We start from the raw sequence: 22,957 nt of genomic DNA on the forward strand, positions 1-22,957 counted from the left end.
ACAGGCGGCTGCTGAAATGGCTCATTGTTAACTTGAGCAGAGTACAGTACCTCCGTATCATTTGACTTCATGCAAAGTGGGAACAGGAAACAATTCTTTGATTATCATACACTAATTCAAATTTAATTATTCATAAGTTCATGGAGATGATGCGGTGTGTTTGTTCAGGGATGTTCCCCTTTTTCAGAAACATGTTTGACGACATTTTGTTGGACCACAGCGACAAATACTGACCACAGTCTGTAGTGAATGATCGTTAGTCATTTTAAGGCAGTGATAGAGGATAAGACAGAACTTATTCATTCATGAATTAAGAGGAGTTTGTTATTGGGCTAAATGCTCACACCATCATGCTATGGTGCTTACACTGGCATTCTTAACATTTTAAGGAGCATGCGTCTAATCTCCATGGGTGACCAGGGTTGACCTTCTCAAGATCGAGCCACAAGAGAAAGAACCTGATTTTGGAGATGCTCCTTAATTGATAGAAAGAGGACTGAACAACACTTGTCATTTGTTTTTCAAAGGTGTGGTCACTGTCAAATATCACACCAAGGGTTTTGGCTGCAGACTTCAGATTTTCAGATGAAAGGATAAGATGGTTTTGTAAAGTAGTCTGACTGCAGTACATGTCATAAAGTGTGTGTGCGTAAATATACAGTATATAGCTGGTGTAGCTGGTGCCTGGCTCCCCTGGTATTACTATGTATTGGGCCATGTGCCTATTCATCTTAGCCTCTATGATGCCTGACAGGAGCTTCCATGTTGTACTGTATCCATCTCTGTTTGCTGCTCTTTGTTTATTTTAATGTGTGACATTAGACCTGTGGCTGCTGAAAGAGCTCTTTGTTTTGAAGAGTGTACTGTACCGCGGCATTTGACTTCATGCAAAGTGGCCACAGGCAACATGTTTTTCTTTATTTAAATGTAATTATTTTTGGGATCATAAACTCACACTGTGGTCTGTTTGTTCAGGTGCACCAAACGTCTGGGTCAGAAAACAGGTCCGCTAAGACTCAATGATAAACGACTGAATGCTGATGGTGATGAACCTGTCATTTTATTAGTTTATGATCTGCTTTCACAGGTTGTGTCCCTTTAAAGGGTCAGTGTCCCATGTTGTCCAGCCTGGTAACCAAGCGGCAACCTGCAGGACTGAAAAATGAGGCAGATGCCAAACTGCCAAAAACAGCAGTTCATCTAACAGCCACTTGAGGCTGGATTCCAAACAGAGTAAGTCCCCATAGACATCAATGTTAAAATGTTTACAGTCTGGTACAAAAAAACAGTTTTGATCTCCGTAGCTAATTTCAACTTTTATGACAGTTGTACAGCAGGACAGATGTTACGCGAGCAGTTACGTCAGTCGGAGGCCTCCACATGGGGAAGACAGACAGGATGCTTGGAGTTTTCTAAGAACCTTATGAGAATGGTACAATTATGAGTTTTTATCTCTGGTGGAATTCACTTACATTTTAGTGTGCCATCAGCTTATTAATAGCATTTTAACCTAAACAAGTGAAAGCGTAAAATATCCAGAAAGGTAAGTGTCGCTTTAAGGGTGCAGCTGCTTGAGTGACAGGCTGTCTGTAACTACATCCATTATTTATAGTCTATTGAAGCTAGCGGCATTACTCGTGCAACAAGCTAACGTTACCTTTAACAGGCTGACTTGCAAAATAAACCATTAACAACATAAAAATAGAAAAACTCTGAATGGCTTGTTGAATCACACGTTTTCTGACCGAGGCGGCCTACAGAAAAATCTAAATCACTGGGCTGTCTTATTTCACAGTTTGTGGCCAGTTTGTACTCCAGATACCTAAATGTACATGCATAAGCACTGAAACAGTGAGTTTTTAATTATTTGTCACCTTTAAAACACACATGGCTGACCAGAAATGAGATTTCAACATGAACAGATGAAAATACTCAGATATAACAACTCAAAATACACAATGTAATGAAGAAAGAACCAGTTTAATTCAGCCCTGATCCTGTGCTGATGTGCATCTGAATGTGACATTGGTGTTGATGTTTATCAGATATACCTTAAAGATAGAGTAAGAACTTTCCATCCACAGAGGAAGTGATATTTGTCAACACTTTGTGATCTTCAGCAGAACTGTAACAGGAAAAGAAGATATAACATCATTTTGTCCAAACAACTCGTGCAACTTGTTTTCTCAGCTTTGAGGCTGTTTGCTCTCCATGTTACAGTAATACACCAACATTTACTCTTAGGCTTGTATCTAGTGGACCAAAAATGCAACAGATTTTATTATTTTAGTATTCTACCAAAGTTTAATTTGTAGTTCCAATATTATGAATTTATATAATGAAAGAATCGATACTGCATTCCTGTATTGATCCAGTATCCATCCATCCATCCATCCATTTTCATCCACTTAACTTAGGCCGGGTCGCGGGGGCAGCAGGCCAAGCAAAGCACCCCAGATGTCCCTCTCCCCAGCAACGCTTTCCAGCTCCTCCTGGGGGACCCCGAGGTGTTCCTAGGCCAGATACAATATGTAATCCCTCCAGCATGTACTGGGTCTGCCCCAGGGCCTCCTACCAGTGGGATGTGCCCAAAACACTTCCAGCAGGAGGCGCCCAGGAGGATCCTGATCAGATGCCTGAACCACCGCAACTGACCCCTTACGACGCGAAGGAGCAGCGGCTCTACTCCGAGCTTCCTCAGTATGTCTGCGCTCCTCACCCTATCTCTAAGGCTGAGCCCAGACACCCCACAGAAGAAACTCATTTCAGCCGTTTGTATCCGCGATCTCATTCTTTTGGTCACTACCCAGAGCTCATGACCATAGGTGAGGGTTGGGACATAGATGGACCAGTAAATTGACAGCTTCGCCTTCTGGCTCAGCTCCCTCTTCACCTTCACCTCTTCCCTCTTCATCCAGTATTGCCATGCAAAATATTGTGATACTATTCTGTATTGATTTTTTTTCCCCCCCACTCATACTTGATATAACTTAGAAGCAAATAAATGACATGGAAGCAGCCTGATTTAGTGGTGTGAATGCATTTGCCACTCAGCATTTTATGCCCACCAACAAATTTCTAACATGGCAAAAACAAAATGTAGGACAAGCAATGTTATACTTCTAGAGGAGAATTGAATTCTATTTTCAAACACACAGAGCAACAAATCCTGAACCTATAATAGAATCTTTGCTATAATGTTATCAACTTCCTACAAATAAATGTGATGCTTTTCTTCTACTCAAACATTGGTATGAATTGTTTGAATCATAAATCTATTATTGTTACTTTGTGATCATCTCATGAAAGATTTGAACTGACAGAGTAAAGTATGCGGTAGTTTGTGCATTATTGTTGAAGTATTGATGAGACACAGCCTGCACAAAGTCAGAAGACTAGTTAGAGCAGAATTATTATAAACGTAGTTAGTGATGCTGTAATAAGACGTGAATTCAGGAAATACTTTATGCATATTTTAGTCAGGATTGAGTGACTGAGAGCGACAGGGAGCAGAGGTCTGACTCTGATCCTAGCGATACAGAGAAGTTGAAAGCTTGACAGCCTATAGGGAGGTAACTCCAGTGGAGAGAAACAAGGGAGCAAATGTGTCTTTTCATTTTGCCTTGTGTTCCAGATTATCACAGTGGATAAAACAATAAATCACATCGGACTCAGCAAGATCGAAGAATGATTTTTATCAGATGGCGGATTAAAAATACAGACATGGTGCACAAAAGCCTTTACTGTGTGAGTTCACCATAACAAGTTTATTATTTTAATTTTAAATTAAAAAGTAATTTTCTTTGTCTGTGATGAAAGCCAGAGATCATACTGAACACTGGCCCTTTAAAGGGACACAACCTGTGAAAGCAGATCATAAACTAATAAAATGACAGGTTCATCACCATCAGCATTCAGTCGTTCATCATTGAGTCTTAGCAGACCTGTTTTCTGACCCAGACGTTTGGTGCACCTGAACAAACAGACCACAGTGTGAGTTCATGATCCCAAAAATAATTACATTTAAATAAAGAAAAACATGTTGCCTGTGGCCACTTTGCATGAAGTCAAATGATACCGCGGTACAGTACACTCTTCAAAACAAAGAGCTCTTTCAGCAGCCACAGGTCTAACATCACACATTAAAATAAACAAAGAGCAGCAAACAGAGATGGATACAGTACAACATGGAAGCTCCTGTCAGGCATCATAGAGGCTAAGATGAATAGGCACATGGCCCAATACATAGTAATACCAGGGGAGCCAGGCACCAGCTACACCAGCTATATACTGTATATTTACGCACACACACTTTATGACATGTACTGCAGTCAGACTACTTTACAAAACCATCTTATCCTTTCATCTGAAAATCTGAAGTCTGCAGCCAAAACCCTTGGTGTGATATTTGACAGTGACCACACCTTTGAAAAACAAATGACAAGTGTTGTTCAGTCCTCTTTCTATCAATTAAGGAGCATCTCCAAAATCAGGTTCTTTCTCTTGAGGCTCGACACAATCAGCAGTAAAATGTCTCGTGTGACGATGATCTGATTTTATAACATTATTAGATTCCTCCTCTGATAAGTAAAGAACAGTCCCTAAAGTGCGGTGAGGTTTGTGGACCGTTACCTGCCACAAAGAGAGAAATGTGAACGGCTCGTTTCTCCTCTGACACGTCACATACCTGTGTGCCGCCACGGCTCGGCTGTTCAGGTACTTCTGGGCAGTCATGACACCAACGAAGAGGAAATTATTGGACCTGGAGCCGGGCTTCTCAGTCGCCGGTAAGCCGTTATCTTGCGGTGGCCATCATGCTCTGCCGTATTCCTGTCTGTGACCCCCGTTCAACCCACAACCGGCAGGATTCGCCTGTCGTTTCTGCTGCTGGTTGAAATCTGTACTCGCACAGCTTGCTCCTGAATGATTTCTTTTGCTTGCACAAAACTATTTTTAGTCACAAATGCCAGTAAAATGCTCGCACCGTAGAGCTCTGTGGAAAACAAATTACTGTAGCATATATAAACAAATCTAACCTACAACTAAAAAGAGATAAATAGTAACTTTCACTGCTTAAAGATACTCAATAGCTCAGCTAATACCTGAAATGTCACTGGAAAACAAACTACTGCAGCAGCATATTGAGTGCCAGGTGGCCAGCGCGCGCTGTTATTGGACGGTGCATGGACACTCACCCTCTTGTGATTGGACTTTGAACTTTACCCATAGTAGTGTACCGTGAGGTACCGTGGTACTACGGTACTCCAACATTATGGTATCGTATGTACCGTGGTGTTTTAGTACTGCGGTCTACCGTTGGCACCAGTATACCGTGCAACACTAAACTAGTGGCAGTGTGTCTGGAGCTGCTAAGGAGCAGCAGCCACCCGACATACACCAGGACTTTGTAACAGAGATTTTCAGTGATATGGAGGGCCAGGCAGAAATACTTTGAACCTAGCAGACAGTAAAAATAATGAATGTAGGCTCCGCGGAAACACCCCAAGGTTTCTGAAAAAGACCTTTTGAAGCTCAGTGGAAGTCTCAAGCATCGCCATCTTAGCAATGCCTAACTCCTTGCTGATCTAATAAATGGGCAAAGAGGACCGCTGTCGCAGTCTCTCCACAGTGAGACACAGTGACCGCAGCCAGTTGAATCAGCAGAAGAGAGACATTAATGGTGAAAACCTACCAAATAACTGGTTTCTTAAAGAAACTCTCCATAACCCTTCATGTACAGCAAAACTTTGATCCAAAATTTGGGAGAAAGTGATAACATCAGGAACCAGGATTACTGTTTTCCCTGACGTTCTGCTACAGTAAATTTACCAACTTATTTAACATATGTTTCTCTGCCACATAATAGCTCAGTATTTAAACTCTGTGAACTGCAAATATACACTGTTTTATTTTCATCTTTACAGGTATGTTTGTGAGAAATGACCTACAGAACAAAAAGCATTTGCTGTGAGGAGATACAGATGTAGGGGTTAGGAGGCCTCCATACAGCAACATAGTCAGTTGAGCTAGCGCTGCAGTACAAAGAGCAATATGAAAAAACAGTCACATCCAACCTACTACTGATGTCAATACTGTGCAATCTTCGTAACATTGACAACTCTGGCTTTAAGCTCAACATACCTCGCTAACATGCTTATTTTGGTTCGTAGTAGACCCCTCTGGTCTGAATTCAGATAGTCTCGTGTTGTATAGCGTAGATTTGGTCATGATCCCTGCTGGCTGGATCCAGGCTCTGGTAGACGGAGTCTTGACATGTAGAGGCTGGCGGATGGTTCTCATAGGTAACACACTGAAAATTAAAACAACTGTTTATTTGCCTAAACTTTTTCTTTTCTTATTTGTACTCAAATAAAGCACTATGGTCATGTAATCCAGTAGTGACATTATATTTGTCATCTTGTTTTGATGTCTTTTCTGCCTTCCTAAAGTCCACTACTGCAGCTTCAATATACCACTTAATTTTACAGTCCTTAACAGTTGTTTGGTATTAGTGGCCATCAGAGAAGCCCAGAGAAAGACTAAACAGATATAGACAGGGTTAAAGAAAGTCACCTCCACGTTCGTGCCGTTTGAAGTCATTGTCTTCTGTTTGTAGAGGAGCAGCATTACAAGAGCCAACAGCACCGCCACCATGAGCACACACACAACCAGAGGAAAGATGTACACTGGGTGAAAGACAGAGCGCGAGTGGGGAAAAGGGGAGAAAGGAATTTGAAAGAAGTTATTTTACTATTGGTCAGAAACTTTATGAGACAAAAAAAGTATTGAACATTTGAAATACTTTAAACCGATCCAATAAGATAAATGGTAAATGGGCTTGTCAACAGTTAGGCCCTGACAGCGCAACACCAATAATGGGATATAGTAAGCCCTGTTTCCACCAAAAACTTTAGGCACAGTATCTTCAGAACCAAGAGTAACCCCAACAGACATGTATCTAGACTCTGGCTTGGTTAAGCGTTTCCATCGCAGACAGTAGGCCTACTCTTACATGTGGGCGGAATTGTTGTCACTCAATGGTCTGTCAAGCTTTCATTGTATTTCCACTTCACCTGTGACACAGATGGAAGTCTGCACCTGGTTTATCATCCACAGAACGAGGCTGCACGCCCACATTTTCAGAACAAAATAGAACAGGCTGCAGTGAGAGTCTCTCTCTCCATGGGATATTTAAAAATAGCAGCTTTGTGCATTTAGTCCTTCTCAGGCAAGCTCAGGGGTTTAGTGTTTTTGGAGTGAGGATTAGAATATAGTAGGGCCGTAACGGTACATGTATTTGTGTCGAACCGTTTGGTACGCGACTTTCGGTTCGGCATGACCCTGTACCGAATTATTGGGCGCAGGATATTATTTTAATTTATTTTGTTTGATTTTAATTCCGTTTTTGCGAGCCGAACCATTTAAAATATCTAGTTCTCCGATGGACATAATTGAATGACAGACCGAGTCCGACCGTAAATCTCCGCTTTCAATTTGTGCAGCGCATTCTTGCATTTTGACAACATGGCAAGTGAGCCTGACGAACCTGAAGACCCACCCGCAAACCTTAAGTCCTCCGTTTGGGAACACTTTGATTTCAGGGTAAAATACGAAGATGGAAATAAACAAGTGGACAAGACAAAAGCAGTGTGCCGACACTGCAGAACAGCGGTCGGGTTTGTACTTGGAAACACATCTAACATGCTAACACATCTAAAGTGACACCACCCAAGTTTGAACGTTAACCAGCACGACTAGAAAAAGCAATCTGGTGCAAACTACGATATCGTCGTCGTTTAAAAAGAAAGAGCGTTTCCCTGACCATCGCGCTAAAGAAATAACCAACACCATTGGAGTTGAGTAAAATTGTTTAAGCTGCACTTTAGATATAAGCATGTTTTGTTTACTGCACTTTAACAAAGTGGGAAAGCTAAGTAAGTTCCTAGTAAAACTGAATCTGAGCAGGCTTTAAAGCTGACCAGCTGCACTATACTTTTTATTTTAATTGAGTAAAACTGTTAAAGCAGAAATGTATATTTATATTTTTCATTCAAAAAATGTGTTAAAAATACAGCAGGATTTTATTTTTCACTTTTATATTTCTATTATTTTCATTCAAACAATGTGAAAAAGCAGGATCTTATATATATTTGTTTCATTCAAAAATTGTGTAAAAAGAGTTAAATGCTGTGGTGGTATGTTTTAATAAGGTTACCAATAAGTAAAAGATATTTAATAGTTGTCTATTTTTTTCATTACTGTACCGAAAAAAAAAACGAACCGTGACTTGTGTACCAAGGTACATACCGAACCGAGATTTTTGTGTACCGTTACACCCCTAGAATATATACAGTTCACATAATCTGGTTGAAATTTATATTAATTTAATGAACACCTGAAGATCCACTCATTACTAAAAGTCTGTCATCCAAGAGCGACGATAAAAACAAAGAGTCATCAGAGTACGCAACATAAATCATCTCCGCCCCTCCCTCAGCCCCCACACCACTTCGATCCTTGTTCACAGCCTCGTCACTTCCTGCATTGATTACTGTAACTCTCTCCTCTTCAGTCTCCCTCAAAAAACCCTCCATAAGCTTCAAATGGTCCAGAATCCAGCCGCTCGCATCATCACCAAACCCCCTTCATTTCACCACATTACCCCCGTCCTACAGCATCTCCACTGGCTCCCAGGTCAGACACAGAATAGATTACAAAATCCTTCTGTATACCTTCAAGGCCATCCATAACCTCGCCCCTCCTTATTTGTCGGATCTCCTCCACATTGCCACCTCCTCCCGCTCCCTCAGATCCTCCTCCTCCATCCACCTCTCTGTGCCCTCCGCCCACCTCAGTACCATTGGGGAGCGGAGCCTTCAGTTGCTCTGCTCCCCAATTCTGGAACTCACTCCCACTGGACATCTGTAACATCGACTCTTTTCCACTGTTCAAATCTAGACTCAAAACCCGCCTGTTCAAGATATCATACTCTCTGTAATTGCATTGTTCCATTTCATTCTGTGTAGCTTTTATCTGTGTTTTTATTGTTTTGTTTTATTGCTGTACAGTGTCCTTGACTGTTCTGAAAGGCACTTATAAATGAAATGTATTATTATTATTATTATTATTAGAGTTATCATATTGAAATTGAAGCTGTGTTGATGGACTAATGTCGTCAACTCATGAGTTAAGCAACATTTCAAGTAAAATTTCCACCTTAAAAGTTGCTGGCAGACGGCCTGGTGAATTAAATTAGTTTTTCTAAGTCTACAGCTGCTGCAAGAGGCATTGAAGAGAGATTGATTGATGCATGGATGTCATGATATCATTTGTAGGTACAAGCTTCTGTAAGGTCAAAAATATGATTGGATTTTGATATAAGACTATGAAGAAATTGATTTTTTTTTGTAAAAACAAAAGTCACATATTGTTAAATATGTGCACAAGGCGGCCAGGCATGGTATCTAAAAAGGTGTCTTTCATTTCAACTTTGTGATGTGTAAAGTGTTATTCTCTGCAGTACTTAATGAATGATGATGTTGTACTTGTGAGCTGGTTGGTGGTTGCAGGGAAAACTGGTGAAGGTGTGAAACTTCCTGCACTGGAGCTTGTTATTGGTGTGGAGGCTGATGGGACAGACGCTGAGGAAGGTGGAGGACTCCAGTTTGGGCTTGAAGTGGTTGGAGCTGTGAAAAACAAAAACACAATAAAACTATCAGATTGTGAATCACAAAAGACACAGATGAATCCTGATGAGAGAAATAAGGTGAACAGATACAGTTTATAGCATAGATCGCATTAATAGTATCAACAGCACAAATAAATAAATAAAATGCAGTGCTGAGTATTATAACAGAGTTAATGTTTAGAAATATTTGAAGCACGTTTGTTGAATTAAACATCACTATAAATATTATTGTTTTTTGCTGAATAAATTTAGGAAACTTCATCATTATAAAGGTGAACAGTGGTGGTGGAGACAGTTGACTGTCACTGGTCACTGAACATGACATCTTGGCTGTGTTTGTGGTGTGGGCGCCTTTGGGAGAGTTTTTCATGCAAATATTGAATCAATATTATGGCTTACTGTGCAGTTAATTACAGACTGCCCAAGAGGTCTGTCCTGCGTTTTTTTAGTGAGTTTGTACCTTAGCTAGCTAATTTACCAGCTCATTAATTAGCCTTGGGTAACCCCCTGTGCTGACAATGCCAATAGAAGTGTATGTTCGCCACAGCTATTAAGCCAACATGTTTCGAAGAATGTCGGATGATAATACAGTACTTCTCTGTGAGGTTGGGAAATAGAAATCTATCATGTTAGTTACATTATGCATTGTTAACATTAAAATGGCCATTGTGACATTAATGTCCACCGCTTCCTGGCCAGGAAAAGGGGTCGGCCCGCTGCCACCTCCACTGCTTCACTGGTGCGTTACGCTGGAATACCACTGGATGTGTGTCCGTTGCAGAACGGCTGCGCTGATTATCCGCTGTGTGCTCCGCAGTCCGTCAACACCCACCGGCTGCGTTTGCTGTGCGGAGCGATGCAGTGCCGCCGGACAGTGGGAGTCACGAGGACCCACGAGATCTTGTGAATTCACGCATAATCGCGCGATATAACAAGATGTAGTTTCTATAAACAGAACCACAAAACCAGAGGAGTAGGAAGACATCTCAGTGCACCTCCATGATTAACATCTCCTCGTCCATGGTGTCAACGGGGTGAAATGACGTCTGAAAATCTCTGACCTGTTGACTTCAGGCCTGCCTCCGCCCATTATGATGTTTTCAAGGTGTAGTACAGGGAAATATGATCCGCCGTGAACACTGTGTATTTTATTTTGAAAATTAACCGGATGTTTTATTTTGTTTCTGTGCACGACTTCCTGCCCCGCATGATCTGCTCTGTGTGGAATTGCTGTGTATCTGTTGTGGAGGGCTCCGGAGCGCCACAGCTGTGACGGAGCCGGAAGGCAACACAGCCGCAGCCGGTGGAAGCACACACATCGACTAGAACTGAAACGTATCAGCTCTGCTGCCGTTCCAGAGCGTAGACGCAACCAACACACATCTGGTGGAATTTGGGGGTTAGACGGCACCGCCAGCTTAGTTTTATCTCTGATGCTCAGTACTGCCCTGCCATAGCCAACCTCAACCCAGGATGTGTTTGTAATATTGTGATTTATGAAGGAAAGAAGAACTGATAGTTTTGTACTCAGTGATGTTGTTGTTCTTCAGCCTTGTACTCAAATTAAACAGGTTTCAACGTTAAGCTAACTCTAGGCCCACTACTCCTGGTGAAAACACTCCCGACGTTTTTTTCAAAACGTTTCGTCTGCATTTCAGGAGGAATTGTGCAAAGCAGCATAACGTTTACTAATAATGACAATATTGAAAGTATTTGTTTTAACTGGTTGTTTGATGTCATGTTATGTGTAGAATTCCTTCAGTGTTCATTGTACAGGATGTTTAGCAGGAGACACTGCTTGTTGTAGATGAGCTTCAAGCTACGGTGGCTGAGGTGAAAATGTGAAAACGCTATGAACCTTTCTACAGCCAGTGTTTGGTTTGTCTGTTCTGGGCTACTGCAGAAACATGGCAGTGATCATGGCGATCTCCAAGTAAACAAGGGTCTGCTCCCTACATAGATATAAACGTCTCATTCTAAGGTAAGAAAAACACAATGATTCTTATTTTCAGGTGATTATAAACTATATAAAACAGACTTGTTAGAGTATATTCCATTTCTGCCAATGTACTGCCATAACTCCACCACCCTGATCCTTCCAGGAAACAGAGACAGCGTCTCTGTCTACATCATCTAAAGTTATTAAAGATACAGAAAAGGCTGCAGGTGATTTAGTGACTCTACCTATATATACTTAATTAATTAAAGTGGACATGTAGACTGCATGCGGAGCATTTGCAGGTAAAATACACAACATTACGGTACTTTTTTAATATATCAATATATTCATGAAATATTACTTGGTGGTTAAAAACCAGTTGCATCTATTTTAATGCCTTTGCGCCCGTACCAGCAGTCCTTGTAACTCTCTGACAACCTCAACCCTCCTCTTGATGTCACAAATCACAAAGAGCATCTTTGTATCTGTCATATTGTTTCCACCCACTACATTTTTGGAATTTAAGCAAAAACAAGACATATTTTAATTATCGTTTGTTTGGTTTTTTTTACTGTGAAAATTGATTGATGCACTGAACAGGACGTGGATTATGAAGAAACATTATCATAATTTTCATTACAAACTCACCATCTATGACAATGATCGGAAACAACACGTAGACCTCTGGGGAGAAAGCTCTGCCATAACCACACCGGTACCGTCCAGTGTCCAACTTGGTCACCTGTGAGATGGTCACACGCAGTTCATATGGAGATCCTTCTGTATATTCGATGCTGTATCTGCCACTTTGAGTTCTGTTGCCATCTGTTTCGATGAGAACGTCGTCTTGTTTTTTACATTCGTCCTTACAAAAGAACTTCCAACTTCTGTAGGCACTATTGCTGCATCCTTGAGTGACTTCTTCTCCTTCAGTCTTTGTGTAGTGAAAGCCAGACTCTACATCCAACAGTCCCACTGAAAATAAACAATCATTGGTTACTATCTGTACTTCCTGTAAGATGCTGCAGTCTGATTAGAGCATTTCCTGCTTCACATTAACACGGACACACTGAGTCACACCAGGAGCTGCCCAGTTTAACCACAGTCTGTGACTGGTGGAGGAATGATTTAATCAAACATCAATAAAATGAGTGTTCATACATTAACAGGGTTTATACAGAAATTATTAAGTTGAATTTAATACTTTGTTATACCTTTTTTAATACCGTCACAATATTTTTTAATACCAACACGACTTCAAGCTGCAACTGTGGTGGCAACCTTTCGAACTTCAGTGTTGGGGGTAACTAATTATAAAGTAACGGATTACTGTCGTTTTCTTACTTAACTTTCTGAGTGAGTAAGTGTAATGCTTACAATTCAAATCAAGTACCTATTATTACAGTTACTAGATACTTTGTTACTTTTTTGCCTAAATAAAAACACTGACCTATACACAATTATTTGTTATTTAACCCTAACCCAAGACAAAAAGTTATTTCATTATTATGTGTAGGAAGAGCACACAGCGCTACACTCTTTCTTTCGCCATCATTCTATCTCAATGAAGACAGAATGACAAATGAAAATCAGAAAAGGTTTAAAAAGTTAAAAACAGAAATGTTTAATTAAATGAATTCAACATTTAACACATGCACAAACAGAGAGAGAAAAACTGTCCAACACTGAGATAAAATCAGAGATGAATTGAGAGGGGGGGTAGTTGGGAGATTCCCGCACGGCTCCATAAAACTGAATGATGTTCTTGTGACTTGGGACACTGAGAATCTCAGCCTGGATGAGGAGATGAGGAAAGGAGAAAGTAGAGGGTTATGAAGAGCTTCCTTAGCTGCCAGCTTAACAGTTCCAATATCTGACACTGATGAGGAAACATGACCTTTGAGAAAATAATCATCCCTTATTGGATGTAAAGCTAAAATCTGTAGCCTTTGATTTAATCCTGACAGTGTCTCCAGGATGTCTGAACCTTTGTCATAGGACGGACCATTCACACTGCTGTGACAAACATGCTATTAATCTCAACTGATATATACATCATAACCTCTGCATATGGAATACGTAACTGTTGCCAAGCAACACAATAACTAACCATCAATTTGATAAAATTGTACAACAACTGCAATCAAACACCAAAATATTAACAGAGTAACACAATTTTCTAACAGAAAAAAGTATGTTTTCCTATTACTGATTCCACGTGTAAGGTTATCCGTGTGTGTGTGTGAGCGTCCTCTACGGCTCTAGCTCTGCATCAAGGTACTAAAAACACAGAGGTCTCACTGAGTCCAATAAAAATAAATAAAAAGTATTCGTATTTGTATTCGAATAAAATTCAAATTAGGTGTAAAAATGCAGGTTTTTTGAGTAACACTTCTAATTAACAATATGTCAGTGTAAAAATAAGTATTCTTTAATTAGCCATTATAAGAATTATGGATGTATATGCAATATTGGTTGATGTTTTTTCATAAATACAGCAATAAACATGTAAGGAGGAACATCATTGAAAAGAAAATAACATACTAACAGCGATTACCTCATCAATGCTTAAACCAACAACTAATAAATTTCCTTTGAATGAATGGGGGTGAGGGGGTTTACTGTTGGTTCTCTCTCTCTCTCTCTCTCTCTCTCTCTCTCTCTCTCTCTCTCTCTCTCACACACACACACACACACACACACACACACAGAGTCCCTTTACTGTCTTTCTGCTCGAGTGGGCTGCTTGTCTGTTCTTCTGAGCCCCCCGTATGTGATGGATCTGTATGGGCTCGGTCCAAACCGAGAATTACATCGGGCCCCGTCAAGTCTGGGCTTCAGTGCCCGTGTGACGGGCCGCATCTGGTTTTAATCAATACGGGGATAAACATGGCACATGCACTCAAAAGCATAATTAATAATTATAAGAAAATATACTTACTTTGATGTGCTACAACAGGTCTTCTGCCCTCGCATGTCCCAGGAATTCGGAACCAAAATACCTTGATGTCACACAGCCATCCTCCAAATACTGAACATGTATGTCCATCTGGGTTTTTTTTAACATGTATTAAGTCTTTCGTCAAACATGAGGACGAACGGTCCAGCTTTGTTTACACTTGCAATGAGTTTCTTCTTAAAGTATGGCGCTAAACCAAACTTGATGATGTAGCTCGTCTTGTCCTTGCCACACGCAAAGTTTTTTGCTATCTTTGAATCCGTAAACATGTTCCTGAAGAGCTCTCCTATCCCCTCATTGGAGCTGTATGAGTGGTGTTTCGTTGCTCTTCCCAGGCACCACAGCACCTCAGCTCGCAACATTGAAGTGGGGCATAGAGTTTGCTGTCTGATGTCTGTCGTCGTAGATCTACTCACGGTGCTACCGCTTGCAATGGCTTGCGGGGGAGCGGTGGAGGTTTGCGGTGATGTAGCCGTCGCGCTACTGCAAAACATGGAAATTGGCAATTGCTCACTACGTCAGTGCATTCTTGATTGGTGGCCACTGGACTCCATGTGGGACCTGACAGCATTCACCCCCATCCAGGTGATATTTATTGTCTTTTTACAGACATGGCAATAAGCCTCTCGGCTGTTACCAACTACTGGCCTGAGCCAGTCTTTGAATCTCACGTCCTCTAACCAGTGGTCCGAAAACTTACATTTCCCCATGATGACTGTTTTGGCAGCAATCCGCAACGGAGCATACTGTAGACTGACTGAGGTGCGAATTGTTTGTTTTGGTTTTTTTTTCCTGACGCTGACTGACGTCACATCCTTGATATCACTCAGGTCCTACTCGCACATATAATTTATATAATAAATAAAATCACAGGATTTTTAGTCTGCACTTAACACAAATGGAAAAAAACTCATAGTTGGATAGTGGTTTGAAAATTTAATACCTCCTCAGCTGACATTTATTACTTTTTAATACTTTTTAATGGCCTTAACTTTGGTAAATTTCATTTACTACCTTTTAATACCTTTTACAACCCCGCGGATACCCTGATTAAAGGATAAGTTTGGTATTTTTCAACCTGGGCCCTATTTCCCCATGTGTATGTGTGCGTATGATTCATAGGTACAACTCGTTTTAAAACTGGTTCAGTATTGAGGGAAGCGGATGCAGCCGGGAGCCGCGAAATGGGCTAAAATGGCAACGGGGGCAAATATGTCCCGTATAAGTTTGCACATTAAAAGTGCTCAGAGTGCCACTGGTTGTCCCGGAGTACAGTTGAAAGTTCTACTGCATCGATTGAAAACAATGGTTCGTGTTTGTGCTCATCCAAATTGCAAGAACAGGATGTCGCGCAACACCCCGTACAGCTTTCATAGGCTGCCTTTGTCGGACGGCGAGATGCTGAAGTTGTGGCTAGTTGTGCTACAAATGGATGCTAACACTCCTGTCCAGACACTGCGCCTTGCAGACCATCAGGTCTGCAGTGCTCACTTCTCCCAAGATGACTACTGCCAGCCGAAGAAGAGAAGACATCCAATCCCGAAACACCTCTTCCTCAAGAAAACGGCTGCCCCACGAGTAGAGAGAGCTACAGACACAGTGGAGCAAAGCTCTCGTGAGATGACGTCACAGCCCAGAGGTAAGGGAAACGCTTAGTATGCTTTTTACAGAGATAGCACTGGCGATCTGAATTGGTCAGTGGCGAAAAAAAAGCATTTTTAATGCGCAAACTTATACGGGACGCATTTGCCCCCGTTACCGTTTTAGCTCGTTTCGCGGCTCCTGGCTGCATCAGCCTCCCTCAATACTGAACCAATTTTAAAACGAGTTGTACCTATGAATCATACGCACACATACACATGGGGAAATAGAGCCCAGGTTGAAAAATACTGAAGTTATCCTTTAACTACAACTCACACTCTTACCACAATTTAATGTGATTTTAATTCCTACACTTAAGAAAACACAAAATATACTGAATACACAAAATATATAAGGTTCAATAACTTTCAGTAGAAACTTACCATCTGAAACTCTGAGTCCAAAGTCCTGGTATAAATATGAACCCAAAGTTTTGCCTAAACCACACCTGTACCGTCCTGCATCAGACTTGGTCAGACGTGTGATGGTCACAGTCAGAATTCCTATTCCAGAAGATCCGTTGCTGTATGCAATGCTGTATCTGCCGTTCTGAGCTGTGACATCATCTGTTCTAATGAGAATATCCTCTCCTTTACATTCGTTCCTACAGAAGAACTTCATGTTTCCAGTCAGAGTCAAGTGGCAACTAATCGAACCAGTTCCTCCTTCAGCTCCTGTGTAAATGTTGAGTTTGGCATTGACAAGCCCAGTGTTCCCACCACACAGTGCTGTAGAAAACATGGACATTAATGGTTAGTACTTTCTTTGAAACAGACTAACTGTGAACAGTTAGTCTGTTTCAAAGAAACAGACTAACTGTGAACAGACTGCAGATTAATGAAGGCTAATCCATCACTTCACAGAGAAGCAGAGATGATACAGAGGCAGCCATTAGCAAAGATCAACTTTTCACTGACTCTACAGCAGCTGTTGTTGTCCTTGCAGCTGCAGTGGGAGAGCTCTAGGCGTATGTTGCCTCTGGGCAACATATGCTTTTATTAGGGATGAGGGAAAAAATTGATAAAGCATAATACAGCGATGTCTTGCCTGGCAATTTTTTAAATCAATACACAGACACAGCCAAGTATAAGCTTTTATTATTGCAAATTCAAATTAAACTTCTGGTAGCCCGATAAAATAATAAAATCAATTGCCTTTTCAGTCCACTAGATACATGTTGCTGCTGTAAAATGACTAGAGTGAGATGAACAGACCAAAAACTTTATCTTATTAGGTAAAAAACAGATTTTGACAAAGTTTTTCCTAAATCTGCAGATGAAAAAAGTTAATGCTAATGCTAATGTTAATATTGTAGCGTATGTTACCATAATACTCAGCATATCCAAATACATTTAATATCTCAGTAATATTTTATTGTGACCAAAGTAGCATGATATCATCGCAGCGTTGGGCCTCTGGCAATTCCCCCTTGTTTTTATCTACACTAGGAGTGTGTGCATGTGAATCAGTTGGTCCGCAGCTAATCTCCAAACAACTAGACCAGTCAGCTTAATATTTTTTGAGCACATTTATGAATGCTCAAAGACCTTTCATTGTTGCAGTGATGAACAGTTGTTGAAAAATGGGTTTTACTGACTGTCATTGACTGCTGACTCCTTACTCCCTCTAACTGGCCAGTAGGGGTTGCAGTTCTCTGGAAATCTTCTCAGCTATAACAAAAACCTTAAAGTCTGTTTTGGCCTTCGTCATGGCTCAAAAACTGACATCCATACACGAGTTTAGTCTCACTTTTAACCAGAACATCTGCAGGATAAAATCCATAACAGATATGTTATGATCCAGTCGAGTAAGGCCCAGTGAGAGATAAAAGAGTCAATTGTTATCTTTGCTGCCATCTTGACTGTAGGGGAGCCAGGAGGGACAATTCCACTGGGCGAAGCTGGGCTGCGGTCCAACAACATTCCTCCACCGCACGGCGTCACACCACACCAGGAGCATTTCAGAGGCATAGCGTTTTGCCTGCTTGATTTTGCAAACTTGCAGAGTTTGATATGGTAATCTTTCCTTGATATTTATGCTTCTACCATGAGTAAGCAGTCGAAGTAGATGGTTTGTTTTTTCATCTGTTTTGGGCAAATTTATTCAAATGGCACAGTTCACAGAAAAAGACAATTTAGGCAATAATTGTGTTCATTGTTCATTCCTCCTTTGTTGGGCTGTAGCCTACGGACAAAGCTAATATCAATAAAAGTTCAATTGTGATTGACATTGATCACAGATTTGTCGCTGTGTTTTAGTAATAAAAATACATTAATCTTCATATTTACATTGTATTTATAGTTCACATACAGTGCCTGTTAGCAGGAGAAATCAATCTACTTTGTGCTGTTGCTCGGTCAAAAATAGAGGAGGCATGTACTTTATTAGCTTCTGGTAGTAAGCAGATCTGCACTCTGAGTGCACTTTTCTAGTTTCATGTTTGTTTTTATTTTTACAATATCCATACTTTCTAATATCAAACACATCACTGACTAACAACTGATGCTGAATGGTTCGATTCATATCAGTCCTCACCTGATGAGAAGCAGAAGAGCACAACATGTTGGATGTTCATTCTGAAGTTGATCCTGATGTTGAAAAATCATGAACCTGCAGGAGAACTGTCTCTGTCACTTCACTCTACTCACTTGTCTGTCTAATCAGTCAGGAAGCTGAAGTTGCCCAATTTGATGTTTCCTTTCCTCTCCTCTCTCTCTTTCTGTGGTTTACAAACTTCAGTGCTTAGGATGATGATTATGGTGGTGATGATGATGATGATGATGATAAGCAGGAGACATCTTGCAATTCTTGGTACATGGTTTTCATGATGAAGCTGCTGTGAAGACACATTTCTATGATGCCAATAACCAGTTCAAAACTGCAGTCGGGGTCAGGAGTGTCACTGACTACAACACTCATAAATCATTGGGCCAACTGCCTGCTACTGATTGGCTCTGTAACCTGAAGAATGAGGTAGACCCCCTTCCAACACAAGCCCCTGTTGGCTATTGTGGGCTGTGGAGAGGACATAGAAACTCCTGTTGGCTCAAGTGAGGTGTCAACTGTTGTGGAAATCGACCAAAATTTGAATAATAAAAAGAATATCAAACAAACTTGTGCCATTTGCTAAGGCTGTGCAATTAATCGTCTGGTGATTGTGATTACAAAATCGAAGGTAAACAATTTTTGGTAACGGACACCTGGAGATGTTATTTTGTCTTCTACGGAAGCCGCGCATACACAATACTGCCCCTCCCCTCCTCTCCTCTATTCACTCCACGAGCCAGTCAAGTAGGTGAACTACGAATAATGCGAGGGGCAGGTGATTGTGGAAGATTTCAAAAAAAAATTTCTGTGTGTGTGTATGTGCATCGGGCCGAACTCCGCCGTGTGCGATACAGAGAGCAGAGGAGAATTGTAAACGCGACCATGTAGCGACAGATATGACATGGTGTAAATAATATAACTCATCACGTGCGCCGCATAATCGTTTGCATAATCGTGATTTCGATTTTTTTCTATAATCGAGCAGCCCTACCATTTGCAGATAGAGGAAGTGGCTGACATCAAGAAATCCTACAAGTGCCTAGAAAAAGCCGGCCTGAAGGCCAGCACAGAGGCCTTGATCATGGCAGTACAAGAACAGACCCTGAGCACCAGATCCATAAAGGCAGAGATCCACCATAGTAGACAGGACCCCAGGTACAGGCTGTGCAAAGAGGCCCCTGAGACAGTCTAGCCCATAGTAGCAGGATGTAAGATGCAAGCTGGGAAAGCAAGAAGCACAAGCAAGTGGCTGGGATACTATACAGGACCACCTGTGCCGAATATGGACTATAAGTCCCCAAGTCCCAATGGGACACACCACCTAAAGTGGATGAGAACAACAGGGCTAAGATCCTGTGGGACGTCAAGTTCCAGACCTACAAGCAGCTGCTAGCTAACCAACCAGACACAGTGGTGACTGACAAGAAGCAGAAGAGGGCAGCTGTGGTAGATGTGGCAGCTGACAGTAACACCAGGAAGAAAGAGCGTGATAAGACTGAGAAGTACCAGGGGCTGACGGATCAACTGGAGCAGATGTGGACAGGGGCTCGTAAACTGGGAGAGTGGCTCCAGAAGAATCTAGGTACAACATCTGAGGTCTCTGTCCTAGTGATGTCATGAGAACCGATAGTAGCGATACCTTTTGATTCCATGATGAAAAAACCCTGGCGATACTCATTTTTTGAAAAACCGGACGAACCGATACCAATGTAAGAATCGGTGCTATGACTCTTCCGGAACTGATGGGGGCAGTATACGCCATATAGCATTACAGTCTGTGCCTACATTCAGAGCGAGGGGGTGACGAAGAAGAGGAGAGAGCGGCTGCCTGCGAAAGCCCACATTTAAAACCAGTCACGGCCATACTTTAGGCCAGAAAACAGATCTGCTAACAATGCAGTTTTAAACACCACTTTGTCTGTTTATTAATTGCTTTAACTCGTTCCAAGTCCGGTGGTCTCCTGTGAGCCCAGCCTTCGACACGTGCAACACTCTCACTGTCATTCAGTTCATCAGAAAATATTCCAATTAAAATCAGTAGCATAATAAGCAGATATGTTGCATGTTATTTTGTTTAATTTCAACAACACAGAGAACAGCGTGAACAAGCTGCGTGTGAGCTAACAATCATGGATTTCACTCTCAGCAGCACGTGACAGCGCATGCGCATCTACTTCCGAAACACAGCGGTTGGGGTGCGTTTGATTTATTGTACTGGGACGTCTGATTTTTCCACAACTGGATCACGGACGTCAAAAAACTACGTTTGCACTGGAACAGGACAAACGATAAATGAAACCAACGAAATTCCACACATTCTTGGGGTTGGCTTAAACGCTGTCAGGTGATTTAAATAGTAAATATTTAAATAGTTTATTGAGTTTATTGTGGATGTTGATCAATGTTTTTTACAATGAAATATAGGTAAAGAGAAAAAGAGAAAAAGAAAAAATATAAGTAATATCAATTTGTTGATAGAAATTTTATTTTATATGCAAATATTTTATTAAAGTATTTCTTGTTTAAGTACATGGGATCTTAGGATTTTTTTTTTTTTTTTTCCCCCGTGGTATCGACTTTGGTATCGAGAACTGTGTAATTTTACTAGTATCGGCACCGCCTACTGAATTTTTGGTATCGTGACATCCCTATTCTGTCCAGAATGCAGTCCTAGGAACAGCTGAGATACTGCCCAGAACCCTCAAGCTTCTGGTAGAGGACCTGAGCTTGAAGAAGACACATAGCAGGGGTGAGAGAGAGATTTTTATACATATATTACTGTAAACGATGATACAGTAATTACAAGACAAATGCTGCTGGCCTCCCCTCTCCCCATTTTCAAGCAGGATGTTTGAATTTAAACAGAATCATCTTAATTCAACACCCCTGAGAGCTTTGTTCTGAGAGGTGTCTGTCAGTTTACTTTTCCCTAAACATTTACCTGCAGCAATACAGGGTAGCATACATATGTGTGAAATGTGAGTTAAGTAAAAATTGATCTTAAATGAAAATAGAAAAGAATTCATCGGTGGATGCGGGTAAAGACCTGATAACTAATAAACTGTATGCAATGTGCGGACAGAGTCACAGGGAATAAAATAAGGTCAGTTTTAGACTGCCCGCATGGCTTATGGGAAGAATCTCTTACAGTATCTTAATGATAACCTTACTTGGATGATATGACTGTGTGTCAAACTTGGAACTTTTAAAGGTAAAAATTATTGTTCTCTTGATAAGGATTTTCATTACAGAGCAGTGGGCTAATCAATTATAAACATTAAAGACAAAAAATGTATATTGGTTCTTGTTTCTTTCTTTTCGTTCTTTTTTTTTTTAACTTTTTGGTTGTTTCAATGTGTCTGATACAATTTATAAGCCTGTAAATACATAAATTCACAGTTGAGACTGTGCAGCCTGTTATTGCCAACCATTACCTTCATTAATCTCTTGGAATCTGTTCGTCTTCTTCTATTTTACAACAGAATATGTCATTAAAATGAATAAGAATATTTATTGGGGATATCATTAACACTCCTTGTGTTTGTCCTGGAGGACATCAACAAAGATAGGTCTGACAGTAACTCTTTGTTAGGAAGATATTTAAAACAGTTGTGTAGTGACCTTATCTAGTAAAATGCAAACGTTGACATACACACAATTTAAAATTAACATTTTTCACAGGTTTAAGTTAAAGATCTAAGACTTTCTGATGCGCACACACACACACACACACACACACACAAAAAAACTTACTTCTTTCAAATTTTGGTTGTAAATTTGTTAAAATCTGTGTCAGTGATCACTTCACCTTTTCCAAGATTATCCATTCACCTGACAGGTGTGCCTTGGGCTGGTCAAAATAAAAGGCCACTGTTAAATCTGCAGTTTGGTCACACAACACAGTGACACAAAGTTGCAACAAAATATCTTAGAGAAATAAGTCTTTTTTGCGAACAGAAAAATGATCAGATCTTTAGTTTGAACCTGGGAAAAATGGGAGCAAATTAAAAGTGTTATATGAATAACAATTTTTATCTGAATATCTGGAGCACATCCTGTAGCTGAGAGGCAAAAAGGCACTATATCCATAACTTATGACTTTCCTTGAAGAGCATTCCAGTTTTCCCCCATGTCTGAGCCAAGAGATTACTCATTATTATTTATGATGATTAAACATGATCCT

At 40.8% G+C, this 22,957-nt stretch overlaps 1 protein-coding gene across 1 annotated transcript; it reads right to left on the bottom strand.

Moving 5' to 3' along the window:
* Positions 1 to 4,603: 4,603 nt before the first annotated feature.
* LOC117258007 (polymeric immunoglobulin receptor-like) lies at positions 4,604 to 18,856 on the bottom strand. The gene is made up of 6 exons (XM_033628463.2): positions 18,763 to 18,856; positions 16,611 to 16,955; positions 12,276 to 12,602; positions 9,546 to 9,686; positions 6,574 to 6,686; positions 4,604 to 6,310 (listed from the first exon to the last, which is right to left on the bottom strand). Exons 1-6 carry the CDS (start codon positions 18,800 to 18,802, stop codon positions 6,191 to 6,193), a joined length of 1,086 nt encoding a protein of 361 aa, XP_033484354.2. The 5' UTR covers positions 18,803 to 18,856; the 3' UTR covers positions 4,604 to 6,190.
* Positions 18,857 to 22,957: the final 4,101 nt, after the last annotated feature.

This window comes from Epinephelus lanceolatus, chromosome 8 (assembly GCF_041903045.1).
Source record: "Epinephelus lanceolatus isolate andai-2023 chromosome 8, ASM4190304v1, whole genome shotgun sequence".
Taxonomy (NCBI): Eukaryota; Metazoa; Chordata; class Actinopteri; order Perciformes; family Serranidae; genus Epinephelus; species Epinephelus lanceolatus.

Coding starts and splice junctions, on each gene's coding strand:
- LOC117258007 (XM_033628463.2), bottom strand. CDS start 18,802: ATGAACATCCAACATGTTGTGCTCTTCTGCTTCTCATCAG. Junction 12,603..16,610: donor TGGACTCAGAGTTTCAGATG/GTAAGTTTCTAC, acceptor GTTTATTTTCAG/TGGGACTGTTGGATGTAGAG. Junction 9,687..12,275: donor TCCGATCATTGTCATAGATG/GTGAGTTTGTAA, acceptor TGTTTTTCACAG/CTCCAACCACTTCAAGCCCA.